The sequence below is a fragment of the Magnusiomyces paraingens genome (genome assembly GCF_902498895.1).
Source record: "Magnusiomyces paraingens strain CBS 517.90 genome assembly, contig: contig5, whole genome shotgun sequence".
In the NCBI taxonomy this organism is placed as follows: domain Eukaryota; kingdom Fungi; phylum Ascomycota; class Dipodascomycetes; order Dipodascales; family Dipodascaceae; genus Magnusiomyces; species Magnusiomyces paraingens.
Genome location: NW_022474071.1, coordinates 1,259,757 through 1,281,466, shown reverse-complemented (window position 1 = coordinate 1,281,466; position 21,710 = coordinate 1,259,757). Strand labels below are relative to the sequence as shown.

Below are 21,710 nucleotides of genomic sequence, written 5' to 3'. Positions count from 1 at the left end.
TTGGTTGAAGAGTATTCGTTCTATTGAAATGTAGTCACTCTATGGATAAGAGGAAGCTGAAAAATCATTTTGCAGTTAAACTTTGTGTTTAATATTTAACTAAAAAATCTTATTTGAATTAAACACCATTCTTGTTCTATTTTTTATTTGAGAGTTGTAAAAATAAAATATGATGATTGATTCAATTTTTTTATTGCCTAATATTGGTAACTTTCTGTTTATTGGGTATATTTTTTTTTAGTACGGGGGGTTTAAAAATCAGTGTCCTTTGGATGGCCATCTTACGAGGAACATTGAAAGCAATTTTGTCTGTGTCAAAACTAGCAGACCCATTTCCATTTATCTTTCTAAACGCCTATGAATTCCTTAATATTTTTTTCCAGATATATCACCAGTAATCATTTGAAGTCTAATTAAACTGAACAAAAGAGTTCACTTCCCGGTTCGCCAGGGTAGCCCGAGGATCAGAAAACATATGTACTATCCTACACTCCCCTCCAAGACTGGAGACAAGTGTAAACTAAAATATTATTAATAGAGAAATTAAATCCATGTATTTTTTGAATTATTTTGATTACAAAAATCATATAGAAGTTTTATATTTTTAAAAGCTTGAGTATATATAGTCTTTTAATTTTAAAATTTTCAATCGGCAATAGTTTAGTGGCTAGAATTTCCGCCTGTCATTGATTAGCACGCGGGGGACCGGGGTTCAATTCCCCGTTGCCGAGTTTTTTTTGCTTTAAAAAGTCTTGAAATCATCATCTATAGACAAGGTTTGCTTTGACTGTTTTAATGGAAATAATTTTCTGACTACACTCAATCAAATTTCCTGTTCAATGTTAAAATTTTTGTGCGGTGTTTAGCTTTACTTTGGTGTTAGATGTTTTGTATGCGTATATGAACAGTGTCTTTGTTTTTCTAACATGACCAGAAGATCTGAGATATCATTTTTAGAACAGCATATTCAAATTCTAAAAAAAAAAAAAAAAAAAAAAAAAATACCTTCACTTAATCAAAAGCTTTTTATACATATCTTTTTTCAAGTTTTATAAGATATCCTCTTAGGAACGTAAATACAGCTCCTATCGTGATTTGTAGTTCAGTCATTGCCCGTCTAGACCATAAAGCTGAGTCGGGTTAGGGTTTGACACAAGCCAACTGTGCAGACAAAAAAAAACACCCCTACATAAGTGGTTCACTGTAAATCCCTGTTTCAGTCGATTCTCATTAATCAAACCTCGAACTTTTCCATTTTTTTTTTTAAAAAATTAAAATATATTTCATTAGTTTCTGATTTTATTGAAAGCATTTTATTTTGAAATATTTTTTTTCTCTTTTTATTTTTTTTTTAATAATTTTTTTTGTGACCGTTTCTTTTTTTTTTATATTTTACTCTCACCTAAGGACTGAAACTTACCACCTAATTTAACACTCCAGCTATCATGTCTGAGAACTCTCGAGGCGAAATCAGCAAAGATATCTCTGTATCTATTCTTTCAGCTTTAAACGCGTCAAAGAAGGGAAAATCCTCTAGTAAGAAGATTCTATCTCTTCAGAAACAAGTTCAAGGACTGAAAAATGTTGTAGAGGGGCTTCTCTCGCTTCTCAAATCCCAGGCTGAAGAAACTGTTTTTTTCCTTTCAAGTGACCTTGGAAAGAATGGTCCTCCCTCTAAAGATATAATCCACTTACTTTCATCTAACTACCAAGTGAAGCAAAAAGTTTCCATTCTTCTGACCGAGCTTAAGAGTAGTCAGATGGAGGAAGCTGAGGACGACGACAAAGATGACGATGAAGATGACGATATCAAAGGAATAAGAAGTTCAGTTATCCAAGACATTAACGAGAAGGCAGCAGAGACCAAATTACAAGAAAAAGTTGCGTCTGTTTTGGCAGCAGGATTGAATGGTTCTACGGAATCATCTTTTACAGCGCCAAGCGATACTACCGTTCGGTTTCAATCATCACCAAAAATAAACCGAGCAGCCATTCCGCAACAAGAACATCCAATAGTACCTCAGTCTCCAATTACACCACAACCTCCGATGGTCTCCCTGCCCTCGGAAAATTCCCAGACTTCATTTGTTTTTCAACAACCAAATTCTCGTATTGCAAATCCTCAAGTAGTCGCAAATCCATCTCCTGTTTCCCAGTCAGCCTCTTCACAATTAGATGAACACCCTCAGGCATCATCAACCCCCCAGCATTCGATAGTTAACTCATCACCTGCGGTCACCGACTCGCCTGTTGTTTCTAAGCCTCCTCTCTCTTCCACCCCCATTGAATTATACCAGTCATTGCCAAACTCTCAATCTCCTTTAATTGTTCAATCTCCTGTGGTCTCTCAAGTGAACTCTGTAGATGTTCCAGCTCCAGCTGAAACACATGTTCGAACTCAACCAAAACCACAACCTGTTCCCAAAACTTCCCCTATTAGCCGCAATTGGATACGACCCTCTCAAATCAAAACGCGTTCACAAGCTCATGCTTTAGCTCAGGCACAAGCTAAAGTTCAGACGGAAGTGAACACACAAACACAGACCCAGGTACAGGTATCAGAAAATGAACAAACCGAGGGTGTTTCTGAATCTTCCAATGAAAAAATACCTGTCGAGCCTGATGCTGATGCTGTTTTAGAGGTTCCATCCACTTCTGAGTCTCCCAAAAATAATGAGCCTCCTGAACTTCAAATCAAACCTTTGGATTCAACCAAAGCACATTCACAAACCCCGGTCTCAACAGCCCCTCATCGATCGCAAATTCAAAGCTCAAGTCGATTGCTCTCAACAGCTTCAGCTTCAGCTTCATCTACTGTTTCTCCTCCAGCGCTATCTCCAGGCCCAAGTCGTACAACCAGAAACTCCACCAAAGTCCGTGAATTTAGTGCTAAACTTGCACAGTCTCAAGACCAAGTCGGTACATCTCAAGATATAATGCCAGCACCAGCAGAGTTCATTGTTGTAAACTCATCCACTTCACAGTCAATTTCTAATGGAACTGCTAACCAGGAAAACCTCACACCGGCACCGCCAATAAACAGTAGCCAGGAAAGTTCCAGAAAAACGGAAAATGGATCAAGTACATCTAAACAACAACAACCCTCTTCTTCAGTAACGCTTCAGCATGATCTTCCACTGCCAGTGACTCAGTCGAGGTTGATTAAAAATTCCATATCTTTTAGTCCCGCCAATGCTGCGAATCTCAAGCCCACGCAAAATGATACTATTAAAAAATTAATGATGCGTAGAGAAGCATCTCTTTTTGCAGACATTCTTCCCCCTCCAACGTTTACTTCGTCATCATCTTCCAGCAAGCCCAAATCTTTAACAATTAGTTTACGGACTACCAGGGCTTCCGAAAGGAAACAAGAGAGCAAAGCTAACGACAGTTCTCTAGAAATAATTGATAACGAAGATTCTGCTTTTCAAAATGCTGATCCCCCTATTAAAAAAGATAATGACATGCCTGCTTCTGGCTCGAAGCGGACTCTTGAGGAAGTATCAGTCGAAGATGGTACTGACTCAGACATTACAATAACTTCAGTAGATTCAACGATATCAACTCGTTTAAAAAGACCACGCAAGTCACATGTGCCAAACACTGGAGCTGATTTGAAAAATACAGAGGACAACTCTGTGCTACCGGATTCAGCGCCCATAATGGATCCAGAGTGTCGTTATTATCGTCTTCCATCTGATGAATACACAACGTACAACCAGTTGGGTAACAAACAATTCAGAAACGGGTATTTAAGAAACCATTATGGTAACATCATTTTGTTTCAAGAGCTGGGCCAAATAGCTCTCAAGAAAAAACTGTTGATTGGTGTAGGGAACCAAAAATTATCACCATACAAAAACGATACTGGCAACAATAAACTTAATAGTCTGCTAAATAATCTCATGCTGTTGCGGACTTATCTCCAAAATTGTATACGAACTGCCACCGAAGTTGCTAACAAGAAAATTGAAGAGATTCAAAAAAATCACGGCAATCTTAGTGATTCCAACATGAAAATTATTTGCAGTCAAGAAATCCCTATGCTAGAGCTCATGCAGATCGATACAAAGAAGCTCAACATTGACGGTGAACTTTTATCAGAAGGACTTTATCGTGTTATGCGCACAAGAGCCCATGATATTGAATACTGTGTATGCAACAGAGTGATTGGATATTGTACTTCATTGTGTCCTTGCTATAAGTCTTTGGGAGGCTGCCGTGCTCCTCAATGTGAAAGTATTGATTCGCCAAATGATTTTTGTCCTTCCAACAGAAGGCATCCATTATACAAGTAACCGTTGGCTTTTGAGTTTTTTAAGTAATTATTATTTATTCTGATTTCCAATAAGCTTATTTTAATATTATTTTAAATTATAAAAAAAAACTACCGCTTGTACAAATCACATATGGTTTTAAATTTTTGGAAAACGAAAAAACAAAAGACAATGACAGACGCAGAAAATCCGAGCGTGGGGTTTTCTTTTCTTTGTTTTTTGCAAAGCTCAGTCCAAACTTAAACTTGGTAGAAAAAATGGTTTCCGTGATAAAACTTTTTTTTAAAAATTCAAACGACAACCGAAAGCTTTTAAATTCCATCAAACGTTGAAATGAAATCATGAGGGGCTGAATGAATTTGAAAAAAAAAAAATTAAGTCAAAGCCTACATCTATTTTTGGAAACTTCCATATTATTTAATGCTTTCCAACTTGAAAGTATACTTTGATTGCAGAAGTAATAATTATACTTTGAAACTTTTTAGCAAATATTTAGAATCATGATAAAATTAAGGTTGAACAGCTTAACTTGACTGAAAAAAATATGTCAAAGTTGTTTTCCTTATTGAGAAAATTTGATGTATTTCTAATGCATTTTTTAAAATAAATATATATATTTTAATAATCTTACAAATTGTGCCCAGAAAGACTCAAAAATTTTTTTATTAATCAATAAATTTACAAAAAATTAAACTTCTTACCATTCAATAAATTGCTGCAAATCGTAGCGACACGTAGGACATGTAGAATTCGCGCTTGTTGCCCAAGTTGTAACGCACTTGGTATGAAACATGTGGCTACAGGGAAGAATAGTGACATGGTTTGTAGGCTGGTATGGATCCATGCAAATTGGACACTCGTCAGGAATCGCATACTCAAAAAAGGAACAACCTGTTGATTCTTCCAATAGAATCTTATTTGCACATGCTTCAATAGACTTACTCAACACTGTTCCCATTCCAGGAATCTCAACATCACCCTCCATCGGCAACTCTCTTGATAAAAGATTTGAATTTTGAATAAACTCAACAGCACCACCCTTGCCGAGAATATACAATGCAATGTGTCTGTTCAGCTTTTGAAGCATGCTACGTGATCCTGGAATTAAATCTTCCCAAGGAAGCAAAAGCTCCACGCGAAACAAAGAGCGAACTTTTCTCGCATCAGAAACAATTACTAGTAGCTTTCGAACCTCTTCAATTAGCGCATTCTTCGATGAAAAGGCAAAGTCCTCGCGCTCTTCCAAAATTGCAGAAAAGGGTGGTCTCAAGTTGCGAGTCATTTCAGGGTTAACAACCGGAAGTGCAAAAGCTGTATAAAATTCTTCCTCTTCTTCATCATTAACATTTTCAATTTCATCATCAATGTCCATTTCGTCTTCATCAACCTCATCTTTTTTGTCACTACTCTCCATATCAACATAATAGTCCATGAAAGGCATTTCTTCATCACTGCGAATACCACACTTTTTACGAATATCCTCAGCTTCCTTCTCACTATGGGCAACACGTAGCACTGGAGCTTGACCATCAACAAGCCCCCCAAAAATGTTGTCGCATTCTTCCATGTCGTCATTCACCCTAGAGTGTAAATAAATGAGCAGACTCTTTTCGCAGAGGGAAAGACGAAGACGTGGGATAATTGGAGAAAGTACTGAGACAACGTCATCAAAAACAACAACAACACTTGCTCCAAATTCTTCAATTTCAAAGTCCAAGGTTCCGGCATAGTCAGCATTTGATGATGAAGGTGATGAGTTTTGGAAAGAATCAAAATCAGGTGGGAAAAGAGCAGGTATATTTTGTTCGGGCAATCTCGATGGCTGAGACAATGGTTGTTGGTCCACAGAAGCAGACTGAGGGTTAAAAAGTGAGAATAAAGATGAAGACGCAGTTGACTCTCCCGAGCATGAAGACATTCTAGTAATACTTGCGTGGCAGGACTTCTTACCATGAAGCTTGTGAATTTCCTCTAGCCTAGCAAGTGCTGCCATCTCTGCTTCATACATGCATACGACGCGCACCCTGCGAACAGCAAAAGCAAACACTTCACGTTTTATCACCTCAGCCCAAACCATAGACAAATCATTATATCGCCAATGTTCAAACGCACCGCCAAACCAATCATACATTCTGCGTGGTGACAAAAAATCATAAAGCATGCGAGTAGTCATCAGTCTGTCATTGGGGAAATTGGAGATACTATCATGAGCGGCTTGTGGTGCACCATAACGAAGATCACCAAACTCTGGTCTAGAATAAGCTTCAGCGGCAGGTGGATGACGCCTTGTTAAATTATTATTGATAGTGTGAGAGCTAGAAAAATTTCCATTGTCTATGTTCCTATCGTTCCATTGATTAGGAGTGGCTGAGTGTGCTTGAGGTCGAGTCATTGCTTCTTCACCAAGGTCTTCTTGTGGGTAAGGGGCATGATTTGTCAAACCCGGTCCCTCTTCAAATTGGCCTAAAGAAGCCCTACGTTCGGAAGTTTGAAAATCCTCATCTTCGCTAGCAAAGGAACGAGACAAAGATCTATTTTGGCGGGCAGGTGGTCTTCTGTGTCTTGAAAAGGGATCCCAATCATTGCTTGAGTCATTGCTTCTTGTGGATCCTTGAGCATGTAACACGCGAGTAGAAAAGTCTGCAATTTCAGAAAGGTTTGTATACTCATTCAAATCCAAACCTTGCTCATGAACTCTGTTGGAGTCCTGACTGGCCGAATTAGGTTGCACTCTAAAAACACCCGTAGAGCCTCCAGGGTATGGTTGACGAGTGTTTGAGGATGAGCGTCGACTAAAAACTCGACTCATCCAGTTACTCATTCGCCGAGCCCTGGATGGTCTGCGCATTAAATTAGAAGATGAGGGAGATGAAATTCTGTCAGACACACGAGACAACAACGGTGGTGGAAGAGGCAAACTGCGTTCACGGTAAGATTCCCAAGGCCGGCGCCGAAGTTCCTCTAGAGGAGTTCCTCCACGCAGAATTGCTTCCTCAGGAAGTGCTGGTAAAGAAGGTTCCGGGTGGAGACGGTCTCTCCGTCTTGAGGCATGAACACGGTTGCGATATTCTTCTAAAGATAAACCGTGAAAAGAACGAAGTCTTTCTTCTCTTTGCTGTAAAGATACTTCACGTCGAGCAAGGATTTGTTGTTCATTTAAAGATAGTTGGTGTCGAGAACGGATGGGCATCTGCTGATTTCGAAGAGCAATGTCGGAGTTGTCAAGATTTACAAGATTCCCTGGTGGCAAACTAGTACAGACAGAACCATTTGAACCACTTCGTGGCAAAAGCCTGACATTGTCGTCTAGTATGGTTGCATCACGACTTCCAGAAACTGGATTATTTTCAGGATGGCCCAGCAGACTAAGCAAAGGTATTGACATGGTATTGAAGGGAAAAAAATGAGGGGGTTAAAAAAATGAGCAAGATTAAGAGAAAACATAGCATATAAAAAGGAGAAAAAAAACACTATTCAAGATTTTATTCACGCTGAAGGTTCCAAATTTTCAAGTCGATCACATAAGCGGCCGTTTGGCGATTCTATAAATGCAAATAAAATTTGGCGCTTCTTGCTTTACGGGGGAAAAAAAGTTAATAATAGTAAGGTTGACATTTGCGCAGTGCAATTAAAGAATTTTGGTCTGCGTTTAAGTGTAGCCGATAATAGCTTAATAGCAAGCATAGGTGGAGGCAGCTTCACAAACTTACATGCTGCAGGTTTTGTACGTGTTAAAAAAAAAAAGGAAAAGAAAAAAAAAATAGAGATCTGGTGCGCGCACGGAGAGATTCAAAAAAATCCCTTTAAGATGTTGTAATCGATCGGCTTTATGGGTGAAGATGGAACCCCTGCAGCTTCTGATCTTGACGGCTAATATCATGTATTTTTCAAATGTTGAAGGGTCTCGTTGCATCTTGTGATTTTCTGGAGGTTAAGCTACGATTGAATTTTTATGAGAGCTAAATGATATCCTGATGTGTTCATATTTTCTATGCGCAAAGTTCTTGCATGTTGCAACAGACATAATTATTTTGGATTTTTATTTTTTTTTTAAAAAAAAAAAGGAGCCGACCCTTTGACTCCTTACACCATCATCATCATCACCATTGTCACACTTTGGCATCAAACCCCGGTGGCCAATTGAGGACATTACGATACAATGTCGTTGGTTTATCGTGCTAAAGGCGAGAAACCTACGGCGAATGAGTTTCTAGAACATCGCCGGAATCTCAGAGTGCTCCAGGCCTCTGAGTCACAGCGGCACCACCCGGACCTTGTTTCACATTTTTCAGCCTCAACCTTTTTCAAAATACTCGAGCTATTTCTTATTGTCAAGGTACTACTATATACACTAGTTTACTTTACACCATATCTCTACGACACATCTTCCTCGACAATCTCACTATTGTTTAGTTCCGACGGCAGCGACACAATTTTCGGTGCGCGGCTGGGCCATCTTATACGACGGCTTGCCATTTGGGACCATGTATTTTTCATTTCTTCTGCAGCGACGGAGGTTTTACATCCTGATATTTCGACGCTTTCTCCACTTGTTCCTTTTTTGTACGAACACGAGTGGGCATTTGGCTATGCCTGGATTGCCATTATTAAGACATTTGGGACCAGATTTTACAACTTGACGGGTAAACAAGGCGACCCTCTGTACTATTTTTCAGCCGTTGCAATTATCATTTCGACTCTTTGCCATTTTTTTGCATGCTTGGCTCTTTACTTTTTGACGTTTATTGTCTACTCATCGCCACAAAAACCGTTGCTTCTTCGAATTTACGACTTTGCCTCAGGGGTGTGCAGTGACGAGACCACCAGTGACGAAGACCAAGAACAAGAAGAAGCCAGCAAACAGCGACGGGTTTTCCTCAAGGGAACGAGTCTTGCCCGGCATGCAGACTCAATTGCGCTCAAGACTGCACTTCTTTACACTCTTTCCCCTGCTGGAATATTTCTTGCTGCGGGGTACAGCGAGTCAGTATTTGCATTCCTGTCGTTTTTAGCACTCATCAACAGGGAAACCAACCAACCACTTACAGCCGCGCTCTTATTTTCCTTCACAGCCATCATTCGAAGCAATGGTCTGCTGTGGGGGATTGTTTACATCTACGACGCTGTCACGATTTTACGGAGCTTTTACTATACGTTTTATCGCCCCGACATGCCAATTGCCAATTTAAAGAAAAATAGCCCATACCAGTCAAAAGCGGTGTTGTCGGCCAAGAGAAATTGGTACGCTATCCCGTTACAAAAACACTTTTCCAGGGTGTGCGGCGGTGGAATGGTACTTGCCGTTTGTTTTTCTGGTGTACAGTACATTGCGTACAGAGCGTTTTGCGTCGATGGACCAGAAAATGGCGCGCCGCCAGCCAAATGGTGCAAACCGAGCGACCCTAGCCGAGGGCTTCTTCATGTGCCTCTTATTTATAGCTATATTCAGGCCAAATACTGGGGAATTGGGTTTTTAAAGTACTGGACTTCCAATAATATTGGAAACTTTTTGTTTGCTGTGCCGACCTTGATTTTGATTTTGGCTTCAACAATTTACTATTACAGACAAAACGAGAGATATTGGCGTATATCCATTTCACGGACAGGCCGAGCCCCTGTTATTCCAAAGACTGCACCGCTAAACAAGCTTAAAAAGAAGAAGAAAGGCAAGACAGTATCGCATCAGCCTGACAGAAAGCCTTTGCAAAACACAGCATTGACATATGCGCCATATCTGATGACGCCATATCTTCTTGTGGCCGGTACCTTGGCAATATCTGCTGTTTTTGTGTGGCATGTCCAAATCATTACTCGTGTGGCCAGCTGCTTGCCGACGATATACTGGTATACTGCGGAGCTTCTTTCGAGCACGCGGGTCAGGGACGTTAAAATTGGCAAGCTTATAGTGCGGTATTTTGTGATATGGATTGTTGTCCAAGGTATTTTCTTTGCAGCTTTTCTTCCTCCAGCTTAAACATGGTATAAATATTTAAAAAAAAAAGTAGATATTATTATTATTATTATAAAGTCATGTAAATTCATCTCAAGTCGTAAGAAGGTCATAAACTAGTGCCCAGAAACGGGGGTACCGGCCTGCAGTAAAGCCTCGCGACGGGTAGCATCCTCGAGCAGAGTTGTATCGATTGCAGAAGCTGGAAGGTGGACATATCTGATGACGGAGCCTCTAATGAAGATGTTTCTGACAGAGTTCTATAGAAGTTAGGAAAATGAAAATAAAAAAATAAAAAAAAAACATTGAAAAACAAGGACTTACCAGATGAGGGTAGTTGCCATCATCCAAAGTGGTGATATTGTCAAGTTTCAGGTTGAGATAAGTGTCTACTGATTTGAGAGTCCCCCGGATGGAGAGATCATTTTTAAGCTAGAGAGTTAGATTGTAGAAGAAAAAAATAAGTCACAGGACATACTTCAACAGTGATCTAACTAGTTAATAAAAAGGCAATGATACTCATATTTAATATCAACATACTTCCTGGTTAACCAGCGACTTGAATACCGAAAAGAAGATCATTATGGGAAGGATTTATTTATTATTTATTTTTTTTTTTGGCTTGACAAAAATTGGTGGTGAAGAGATTTGAGATTTTTTTTTTTTTTTTTTTTTTTTCGTCTTCTGTCATCTCACAAAAAAATGACTCAGTGATTACATAACCAAAACTACAACAGGGTAACACTTGTTAGCCAAACATAACACCGCCACCATATACGTTAGTAATGTCACATGACACATATGGACCCCTCTTTTACCCTACCTGGCCTTGTTATTTTTCAAGTTTCTTGCCCACGACACTCCAACAAAAGGGAAACCTCCTCTTAAACTCCCTTGAAATCACCAGATAAGGGGTTTTGAAACCAGTTCTTTTAAAATAAGCATAGTTATCATCTCAATCCAATAATTTAATAAAGCCAATTGCAATTAGTGTTTTTTTTTTTTTTTTTTTTGGAAATTTACCCTGCAGAAACTTGCATTTATAAACTCAGACTTTCCGGACACCATCTCAAACACACACGCCGGTTTTTGTGCGTGAGCCAGTCAGTCGTTTTGAACAAAAGTGCCAACCATGGTTAGCAGTGGCTACGGCACTAACTCACCCTCAAACCAAGGCTTCAGCAGGCAGACTAAAAACCAACACCAGGGTTCTCAACCTGTCGATTACTCTAGCTCTTCTTATCATTCCCAATTCGCTCATCAGATGCCTCCTTCTCTAGCGCCTCCGTCTTCTCAGACAGTCCCCCAGTCAATTCCGTCGCCAATGGCATATTCTCCAATTCCTGTGGAGTCACCGACGACTCCGGGGTTTCGCTCGCATCACCACCATGGCTCCTCTTCTGTCACAAGTAGCCCCATGGCTGCTGGTGGGCCATATTCACCCCAGTACAACCCTCCTCAAGCGTACACAGGGGTTTCTTTGGGTAGCGTCAATGCCAACTTGGCTCACAGCAACTTGTATAACCTACCTCCATATGTACTTCCACCTCCTCAAGATCACAACAATACTGCAACTCGCCAAGGCAATTACCCCCACATGGGGAGCCATGTAGGCAGCGTTGGTCGCCACTATAACGGGACCGGGTCTACTCCCACCGGATCCTTGAAACAATCGAGTTACGGATCCACGTCTTCTCTCATGTCGTTTGAAATGGCAAGTAGCGGTGGGCGTGGATCGGCCTCTAAGCCTCAACAACAATCGCCGACCAGCGAGGGCCCAAATCGACTTCATTTTAATCCACACGTAAGCCCTATTCTGCAAGGTGGCCGGTCTCTATCCTATAGTTCGGGCATGGGCTCCAGCAATAGCAGTAGCACAACCACGTCATCACCACCCATACCTTCCCACGCAAGCAATTTGGCTGCCACCCATCGGGGTTCAGGGTATCCCACTGAAGCTTTCCAGCAAGGTGAAGCATTGCTATATAACCCGTGGACATCGCCCCCTAATAATAGAGCGGTAGTGTTGGATGGTGGGCCAAAGTCTAATTTTATGTCCTCAGCAAACTCTAATTTGGCTAATTCAACAACCACCACCGCTTCTTCTCCTTCTATCGCACCACAAAGCTCTCTTTCTCTTTCCTCTTCTGCTCACCAGCAGATTCCGCAATTTTCTCCATCTTCAACTTCGATGACGGCCTCTTCCAATACATTAACAAACAGTACTGTATCTCCTCGCCAATCGATGTCGACCCAGCAATCTGCCCTCTTGGCTACTTCGCATCATAGACTTTCCTCTGGAAGTACCAATGAGCAGGACTTTAGAACCAGCCATCCAAGTGCAACTCCTGGGGGTTCCGCAACATCTCCTACATCTCCTATAAGACAGCAGGCCTTTCAAAAATCAGTCCAGCAGCAGCAGCAGCAGCAGCAGCAACAACAACAACAGCAGCAGCAACAGCAACATCTAATACAACCTCCAGTTCAGCAACAGCAGCAACAGCAGCAACAGCAGCAACAGCAGCAACAGCAGCAACAGCAGCAACAGCAGCAGCAGCAACAGCAGCAACAGCAGCAACAACAGCAGCAACAGCAACAACAGCATCAACAACAGCATCAACAGCAGCAACAACAGCAGCAACAACAGCAGCAACAACAGCAACAGCAGCAACAACCACCACAACCACAACATCTTTTACAAACTCCCAGCTCCAATGTCCGCCCGCATTCGTACCATACTCACCAACAATCTGCTTCCATCAATGTACCCAGTTCTTCAGACTTTTCTGGAACGACACACCCACACCCGTACTACGCCCAGCATCCTTCTTACATAGCTGCTGTTCCCATCAATCCCAGCTTCCACCGCGTAAGGTCTCGCTCTGAGCTTGCACCTTTGATTCACGAACAACCGCGGTACCGCCGCGCGCTTCCCGAAGGCGGTACACTGAGTCCTCTTGCAGCGCTTACGAAGCAGCTGTCGACGACTTATCACATTTGCAATCCTGAGTTCAACTATCAGTCATCTAAGAATCCTCGGCGAGTGCTTACGAAACCTTCGGAAGGCAAACATAATAATGGAGCCGACAACGTTGACAGCGACTACATTCTCTACGTCAATGATATTTTGGGAGTTTCTGAGCAGCGGCGGTTTCTTGTTCTTGACATTTTAGGGCACGGCACGTTTGGGCAAGTTGCCAAGTGCCAAAACATGATTAACAAGGAAATTGTGGCCGTTAAAGTGATTAAAAATAAGCCTGCTTACCTAAAGCAAAGTTTGATGGAGGTTTCGATTCTGGACCACTTGAACAACCAGGTTGACAGGAACGATGAGCATAATTTGCTTCGTCTCAAGGACCGATTCATGCACAAGGGCCACTTGTGTTTAGTGTTTGAGCTTTTGAGCAGCAATTTATATGAGCTCATTAAGCGGAACCAATTTCGCGGGCTCAGCACAAACCTTGTGCGGGTATTTGCACAGCAGCTACTTGACTCTCTCAAGGTTCTTAAGGACGCGAAAATTATCCATTGCGACTTGAAACCGGAAAACATTTTGCTCAAGTCAATTGACTCGCCAGTGATTAAGGTGATTGATTTTGGATCTGCATGCCATGAGCTGCAGACGGTATACACTTATATCCAATCGCGATTTTATCGGTCGCCGGAAGTGTTGCTGGGCCTACCATACACAACTTCTATTGACATGTGGTCACTAGGATGCATTGTTGCGGAGCTGTTTTTGGGTCTACCTATCTTTCCAGGCACGTCGGAGTACAATCAATTGTCGCGAATTATCGACACGCTTGGAGGCCCACCGAACTGGATGGTGGAGATGGGCAAGACGTCGTCACAGTTTATGGAAAAGTATGTTGACGAGTATGGGCAGCGGCACTATATGCTAAAGTCTCGGGAGAAGTACTCGCAGGAGTACAAGACCAAAGAGGAGCCGAGCAAGCAGTATTTCCCGTCGACTAAGCTGGACGAGATTATCATGAAGTATCCTCTGCCGAAGAACAATATGAAGCAAGCGGATATTGATAGAGAGATGCAAAGCCGGGCATCCTTTTTGGACTTTGTCAAGGGGTTGCTCAATATGAATCCGTTTGAGCGGTGGACGCCTCACCAGGCCGCAATGCATCCGTTTATCACGGAAAGCAAGTTCACTGCGCCGTTTGTACCGAACTCGCGGTCTGGCGGAAGTAAGGTACGAGGAACGGGGTACTCTCAGAACCCGAGTGCCGGAGCTACTGCATTGCAATATGCTCAAAATGTTCAAAATGCTCATCATGCTCAACAGCCAGCGCAACAGGCTCAACAGGCTCAACAAGCTCATCAAGCTCAGCAGCAGCCGCAACAACCGATGCAGGTCATGTATTATAGGCCTTCAGGGGCAACAGGGAATGAAAACATGACTGGAGCTGGGCAAGCCGCTGGGTCTGGGACGTATGGACAGCAGACCAATATTTATGGCTCACAGATGGATCAGCAGGTGAAGTTAAAGTTGCAGCAGCAGCAACAGATGGAGAAACTACAACAACGGCAACAGCTTGGTTCAGGTAGTAACAATAACAACAATAATAACAATAATAACAATAGCCGAAGCACTAGCAGTGGTGGTAACAGCACGCACTGGTCTGCCCGGCGTCCACGGGCAACTACAATTGGTAACATGGATCCGATTCCACCGCCGATCCAGCGGGCAACTGCGCTGATGAATCCTGCACAGCCAATCCGTGCCCAGCCTAGCCCTGCATACATTCCACCACCGGAACTGAGCGAGGGTGCTAACAGTGGAGAGGCAACAGTAGGAGGTGCACGTACGCGAGGGAATGCGGGGCACTCGAAACTGAACCAGAGTACGACTGCATCTGCGGGAGGAGGAACAAGCTACGGAGAAGCAGGGGTTGGGTCCGGGGCCACGGGGTCAGGAGGAAGCAACAATAAGGATGGAGATGTTGTTCGTAACCTTGAGAATGGGCTCATGTCGTATTGGTCTTAGTTTCTTTTTCTTTTTCTTTTTTTTTTTTTTTTTTTTTTTTTTTTGGAAGGAGAGGTTGTATATATATAGGCATTTTCAAAAAATAAATTAAAAAAAATAAATAAAAAATAAAAAATAAAAAATAAAAAATAGTTTTTTTTTGGTACAAATTGGTGATTTTTATTATTAAACGCGACACAAAGGGGGGGAGGGACAAAGTTTATAAATAGGGCCCAAATTTTTTTTTTAATTTTTTATGGCGAGGATTATTTTTCAAATGAGCCATTAATTAAAGAATAATAAAAAAAAATATTGTAATAAAAATTTTTTTTATAATTTAATTATTTATTTCTATATATATATATATATAATATAACCGTAAATGCAAAGGAGAGAATATGAAGTAACCAAAAAAAATATTGTTTAATAATAATACACACAACAAAAACAAGAGACCAGAATGGATTTCAAGATCCTAAAGGGGGGGGGGGGGAATTTAAAAAAAAAAATTAATGCAAAAAAAAAGTCAGTCTTCTTTCAACTTGAAGAACTAACCACCAGTTTAGGATGTCCAGACATTGGTTTAGAATAACTTGCAAGCCCTACATTATTTAATTTTTGGGCCACGCTGTATGAAAAACTTGTCGAGCCTGCAAGTTGTCCTGAAAAGGATCCTACAATGGGCACTTGTTTAAGTATAAGTGGTCCCGCAGTGCGTAGTGGGAGTTCTACTCTCACATTTTGTCCCGATTGGGGCGGGTTTTCCAAGACAATTTGGGCGGCACCTGCTGAACATGATGCAACTGAAAATGCAGCAAATTGAGACTGAGATGTAGTATCATTAAATGCAAGTTGCAATGATTGTAGTGCAGACACTGAGGAACAATCAAAACTGTAACCAGGAATAGTCACATTTAACGATAAATTGGACCAGCCAGTAAATGCAGCAGGAACATAAGCATACACGGCAGGCAATGTTGCGGATGAAGATGTGGCAAGTGAGGGGAATGCGGAATCTGCAGGTGCAAGGTCCAGAATGCTAGTACTCCAGTAACGTGGGAAATTGGGTGAGTAAAAGAGGATTGGTAGTTGAGTATGCTGAGTATACTGGTCTGGGTTTTTAAGACCACAGCCAAAAATAATGGATCCAGTGATGAGAGTTTTCTGAGGGTCTGCTAAAACAGTAGCTTGTAGAATGTTGGTTGTATTATTGATAGAAACACTCAGAATGGCCTTACCCGACCGCTGGTAGACTTTAAAAGTGTCTGGGAAATTGGTAAACTGTGAAGGTAGTGTCACGTTAAACTTGAACCCAACCTTGAACCCATTGAGAGCCTGGAATGGAATTGACACCTGTAGTGTGTCACGGGGGGCAATGTTAATTGTATTGTTTGAGTTAGCAGAGCGTAGTGACGGTTGTAGTACTAGAATACCGCCCAGGTCAGTGCCAAGGTCTGCAGCCAATGCACTACGAGCCCCCGATACAGTGGCAGCTCCTGTGGAATTATACTTAAACGGTGTTGAGAGCCACACCTGCCAGTCGTCAGTGGTTGTTTGGTTGGCCACGAGGTTTGGAATGGCTGGCAGGGCTGCAGCAAGCATACGATAAGTACCAGAGGGGATGCCAGGGACCGAGACTCTTGCATAGAAACCAGCAAGAGAGCGTGACATTTGCGTGACGGGGAACCCAGTGAGTTGGGTAACAACACCAGCTTGGCCATTTGTAATGGGCAATGTAAAGTTATAGTTTTCAGCAACGACAGCGACCGAATATTGGGAAACACCAGCGAGGAGGGGTGAGTAGAGAACAGCATTTGAGGACGAGTTTAACAGAGGAATATTGTCAGTGAGATCATCTTGAGACTTTTGAGTGAGGACTGCAGCCTCGTTCCCATTGTAGATAAAGACTGGTTGATGTTCGTCTGAAAAGACCTTGTAATTATCAGTGACGGTCGCAATATAGGGGAGCGAGACTTGTTCACCATTAGAGCCTGAGGCCACAAGCTTGCCCTGGAAAATGGGAGAGTAGGAAGCCTGGACTGAGTCCGGGATTCCTACCGAGACGAGCAAGGATGCGGCCGAGTGGCCCTGGATGGTGATTGAAGAAGTGTCAAACGTGACATTAGCGGTAGCCTGGACAGTAGGTTGGTAGTAGCCAAAGATGCGGCCTGCTGAGGACTTTGCGAGAATGGTTGAAGCATGAGCATGGGAAAAAGTATAAGTAACTGGGTCATCGTTGCCATTGTAGAGTGAGATTGAAACCGAATTAGTTGTGGCGGAAGAGTTGAGGCCAAAGTTGAGGATAGGTGAGGTGGTAAAGACAGATTTTGTATTGACAAAAGCTGTAGCATTAATAAGACCGGCACCTTGACCAATTAGTGGAGCCAAGGTACCGTCATCAAGGGTAAGTGCCGAAGCAGTTTGGATAAGACGGGAGCGCAAGCCTGGAACAAAAGTAGAGTCATTAGCGGGTCTTCCACCAAGAGATTGGAGGTAGAGAGCCACAAGACCAGTGACATAAGGAGCAGAGAAGGAGGTTCCTTCTTGGACGGAACGCGAATAGTTGAGCCAGGTAGAGTAGATGTTTTCACCAGGAGCCGAGACCAGCGGGTAAAGATTTCCTGAGTAGTCAGGGCCCAGTGAAGAAAAGTAGGAGAGGTTAATTGCCTTTGAGGTGACGAGAGATCTGGGAGTTTTGGAAGAATCGTCAAAACCAAGTGACACTGAGTGACCCTGTTTTACCTGTGATTCTACCCATTGACCAAGCCCAGGCTCCACGTTGAGTCGGAAAACCGAGTCCTCAAAGTATTGGGTTGGAGCCGTGGCAGCAGAGGCCAAAGAATTTGTGTCTGTATCCTGGTAAGAAAGCACAAGGCCATAGCCTAGGTCATGTGTTGCATGGTAGAACGGATATCCAGTGCAGTTCCCTTGGGGGAAAATGATTGCAGTGGATGAATCCCCAGAGTCTGGGGAAGCAACACATGCATTTGTATTTACAACAGTCAAATCAAAGGATCCCGTGACATTAAGCTGGACACCTTTAGGTTGTGTAAAAGTGAAACGGTACTCGTCACCAGAAGAGGCAATGGCTACGGCCTCGTAGCCAACAATTTGACCAGTGGAGGTTGATCCGACTGAGAGTGTGAGGTTACCAGTGGCGGCATTATTTCCTTCAAAGGGGCCTCCTGTACCTGAATTTCCAGCTGAGGAGACAACAACAATACCTGTAGCAGCAATACGGTCAGCAACCAGACTGAGGGCATTACCAGGGAAGCCACCACCGTCTGAGCCAATGGAGAGATTAATGACATCGACATTATCAGTATAAGCACGTTGGAGGGCAGCAAGAACAACGTCTTCGCTGGTTGATTCTGTTGAAGCAAAAACACGGTAGGACATGATTGAAGCGTCTGGGGCGACTCCGACAAAATCAGAATTTTCAGCGGCAGCAGCAACTCCGGCTACAAAGGAGCCATGGCCAAGAGTATCTAGGGTATTATTGTTGGGGACTCCATAACCTTGGATGGAAGGGTCGTAGACATTGCCAAAAAAGTTCCAGCCGCCAGCAACCTTATAATCAGAACCAAAACCACCGCCTAAAACGGGATCAAGAAAGTAAGTACCAGAGTCAATGATACCAATGGTGATACCCTTTCCTGTAATATTTTGACTATGAAGGATGTCTACACCTGTTACTGAATGGGAGGACCATTGTGGGTAATGTTGGGAGGAGTTTGAGTTAAAGTCAGGGATGGTAGTAGTAGTAGAACCTTGAGGGTAATCTGAGGAATCTGTTGGTGAATAGGTGGACGTCATTGTTTTAAGGCGACGCACGGGCCAGACATTTTTGACTTCAGGATAGAGTTTAAGTTGGGCCAGGAGGTCTTGGTCCGAGTCGTAAGGGTGGTCTGCATTGATTGAAGCTCCTGCAAAGATTTCATCAGCTTCATTATAGGAGAATGCGGTTGATGCTGAGAGAGCATGGCCACGGGCAGTTAAAAGACCAACAAATGCATCTGCTGGATCACCTAAAAGGGAACGTTTTGAAAGGGCTGGAGGATCTTCAAACTCAACAATGAAGCGGTTTGGGAGGTAAGGCGAGTCATCTGATGAGGAAGGATTGGCAGTGGCAGATTTTGCTAGGGCCAATAAAATTGGTAAGAGGATCATTTGGAGGTTTACTTTTTTTTTTTATGAATGAATGAATGAATGAATGAATGAATGAATGAATGAATGAATAAAGAGGGAAAGAAAGAAAGAAGGAAAGAAAGAAAGAAAGAAAAAAGGGGGAAGGAAAAGAAAGAAAGAAAGAAAGAAAGTGGGATTGTTTAGTCTTTTATAATAATATAACAATAATATAATATAAATAATAAAGGGATATTATATATTATAATAATATTATAATAATATAACAATAAAATAATAGTCAGGTTGACATTTTGGCGAATTTTTTTTTTTTTTTTTTGCATTGTGAAGAGGATTTTTTATTGTATTTTATTGTATTTTATTTTTATTTTATATTTTATATTTTATATTTTATATTTTATATTTTCAAATGTTGCCAAAAATAAATGGAAAAAAAAGAAAAAAGGCGGGCAGAAAATTACCCGATTAGGAATTTTTTTTTAGCTGGGTGGCTGGGTGGTTAGTTGGTTGGTTGGTTGGTTAGTTGGAAGGTTGGCAAGTTTTTGTTGCTTGTGAGAGGATTGCTTGGTGACCACGAGGGGAGGCTGGACATAAAAAAAATAAAATAAAATATAAATAACCGGTGATATTAAGAAGAAGAAGAAGAAGAAGAAGAAGAAGAAGAAGAAGAAGAAGAAGAAGAAGAAGAAGAAGAAGAAGAAGAAGAATATTCTTCTTTAGAAAGAATGATGCGTTTAAATCCAGCAATTGTTGTTGAATTAAAAAAAATTTTTTTTTACTGTTTCACCAGGCTTTCCACTTTGGAATAGTTTTAAAAAATAATAATAATAATAATAATAATAATAATAATAATAATAAAAATCTGAATCATTATTATTATTAAAAAAAAAAAAAAAAAAAAAAAAAAAAAAGGGATGGAATTTCAATTGCAAACTAAAATAAAATAAAAAAAAAAAAAAGGCAAAAATATTATTAAAGAAAAGTCGCGTTTAAACGTTCTGTGCGTCCACCAAATGTGGAAAAGTCCCGTGATAATAATGATGATGTCATTGAAATTTTTATTATATATAACTGTACTAATAAAGTATACTAGTATATATAAATATATATATATAAAGTTTTATTTTATATATCAAGGGATATTAAAATATATATATATATATATTTATATCCCTTGAATAGAAAAAAGAAAAACAAACCATAAGAAAAGAAATTTATATAATATTTAAACTTCCTCTTCTTGGCTCTTCTTCTTGCGTCCAAGAACAGTCTGGGGCATAAGCAAAACTGGAGGAACGAAAAAGGTATTTTCATTTGTTGCAATACCTTCATAAACAATATACCATCCAATAAAAGCAGTAAATACTCCAATTACTCCACCAGCCTTTGTGCAATTAGTAGCAGTTGTAGGATGAGAAAGTAATAGGAATTGACCAGCAGAAAGCAAACAAAGTATAATGACAACAAAAAACATGAGAGAAAATAAAACCCAAGTTGATCTGAAAGTAAAACTCCACATAACAGCAGAGAAAAGAGTCCAACCAACCAAGTAAAATCCAAGAACACTTTGCAATTGACCTGGAGTATCTTTATAAGCAGAAACCATTCCAAAAGCATCAATCAAAATAAATCCGTAAGAAATCCAAAAGCCACTAAAGGAGGTAATAAGTGTAGCAGCCCATGTATTTTCTGCAACAATACACCAAATTCCTGCAATTAATTCAATAAGACCAGAATATACCATACAAAGACCTGCAGCTAGGGCTCCATTGGAAACATCTCTTGCACCTGTGTTAATTAAAGAGACTATAAACAAGGACATTGAAAAACCAGCGACACCTAGGGGGACTGGGTTTCCGAATTTACGGGAAGGTCTTGGAGCAGAGCCTGGGTTAAGGTAACCTTCAAAAGCACGCATGAACTCTGAGCGTTCAAAAGACATGCTTCCTAGATGGACATGAGTGTCTGAGGTTATGACTCGAGAAAGGCCTTGAGATGTGGCAATAAAGTCATGGTGGGGGTTAGGGTTAGGGTGGAACTCTTCGGTTGAGGAGGAAGGTTTTTCGTCAGACATTTTTGTTATTGTTATTATTGAGTTTAAAGTTGGATTAGGGTTGTGTTGTGTTGTATTGAATTGAATCAAATTGAATTATATATTAGATTAGGTTGAATAGTTTTAATAGAATAGAATTGTATAAAAATGAATTGAAATGAATTGAAATGACTGAAAAAGAATTGTTGTTTTTACTGGAATGATTGAGAGTATTTATAGAGGAATCAAGTGGGGGATAAATGTTAGTTAGTTATTGAGTTTGTTTTATTTATTAGTTTGGTATTTTTGAGGGAAAGTTTTTAAATC

At 41.1% G+C, this 21,710-nt stretch overlaps 7 protein-coding genes across 7 annotated transcripts; 3 read left to right on the top strand and 4 right to left on the bottom strand.

Annotated features, from left to right (window-relative positions):
- Positions 1 to 1,445: 1,445 nt before the first annotated feature.
- On the top strand, positions 1,446 to 4,298 carry SAPINGB_P006066 (uncharacterized protein; the record flags this gene model as incomplete). The annotated part of the gene is made up of 1 exon (XM_032000780.1): positions 1,446 to 4,298. The coding sequence occupies one exon, from the start codon at positions 1,446 to 1,448 to the stop codon at positions 4,296 to 4,298; it is 2,853 nt and encodes a 950-aa protein (XP_031856671.1).
- Positions 4,299 to 4,974: 676 nt separating this feature from the next.
- On the bottom strand, positions 4,975 to 7,662 carry SAPINGB_P006065 (uncharacterized protein; the record flags this gene model as incomplete). Its single annotated transcript, XM_032000779.1, has 1 exon — positions 4,975 to 7,662. The coding sequence occupies one exon, from the start codon at positions 7,660 to 7,662 to the stop codon at positions 4,975 to 4,977; it is 2,688 nt and encodes an 895-aa protein (XP_031856670.1).
- Positions 7,663 to 8,436: 774 nt separating this feature from the next.
- SAPINGB_P006064 (uncharacterized protein) lies at positions 8,437 to 10,251 on the top strand (the record flags this gene model as incomplete). The annotated part of the gene is made up of 1 exon (XM_032000778.1): positions 8,437 to 10,251. One exon carries the CDS (start codon positions 8,437 to 8,439, stop codon positions 10,249 to 10,251), a length of 1,815 nt encoding a protein of 604 aa, XP_031856669.1.
- A 92-nt stretch (positions 10,252 to 10,343) lies between these two features.
- SAPINGB_P006063 (uncharacterized protein) lies at positions 10,344 to 10,809 on the bottom strand (the record flags this gene model as incomplete). Its single annotated transcript, XM_032000777.1, has 4 exons — positions 10,344 to 10,487; positions 10,552 to 10,659; positions 10,706 to 10,717; positions 10,768 to 10,809. The coding sequence occupies 4 exons, from the start codon at positions 10,807 to 10,809 to the stop codon at positions 10,344 to 10,346; spliced, it is 306 nt and encodes a 101-aa protein (XP_031856668.1).
- A 550-nt stretch (positions 10,810 to 11,359) lies between these two features.
- SAPINGB_P006062 (uncharacterized protein) lies at positions 11,360 to 15,226 on the top strand (the record flags this gene model as incomplete). Its single annotated transcript, XM_032000776.1, has 1 exon — positions 11,360 to 15,226. The coding sequence occupies one exon, from the start codon at positions 11,360 to 11,362 to the stop codon at positions 15,224 to 15,226; it is 3,867 nt and encodes a 1,288-aa protein (XP_031856667.1).
- A 516-nt stretch (positions 15,227 to 15,742) lies between these two features.
- SAPINGB_P006061 (uncharacterized protein) lies at positions 15,743 to 19,375 on the bottom strand (the record flags this gene model as incomplete). Its single annotated transcript, XM_032000775.1, has 1 exon — positions 15,743 to 19,375. The coding sequence occupies one exon, from the start codon at positions 19,373 to 19,375 to the stop codon at positions 15,743 to 15,745; it is 3,633 nt and encodes a 1,210-aa protein (XP_031856666.1).
- A 1,201-nt stretch (positions 19,376 to 20,576) lies between these two features.
- Positions 20,577 to 21,425, bottom strand: SAPINGB_P006060 (uncharacterized protein; the record flags this gene model as incomplete). Its single annotated transcript, XM_032000774.1, has 1 exon — positions 20,577 to 21,425. The coding sequence occupies one exon, from the start codon at positions 21,423 to 21,425 to the stop codon at positions 20,577 to 20,579; it is 849 nt and encodes a 282-aa protein (XP_031856665.1).
- Positions 21,426 to 21,710: the final 285 nt, after the last annotated feature.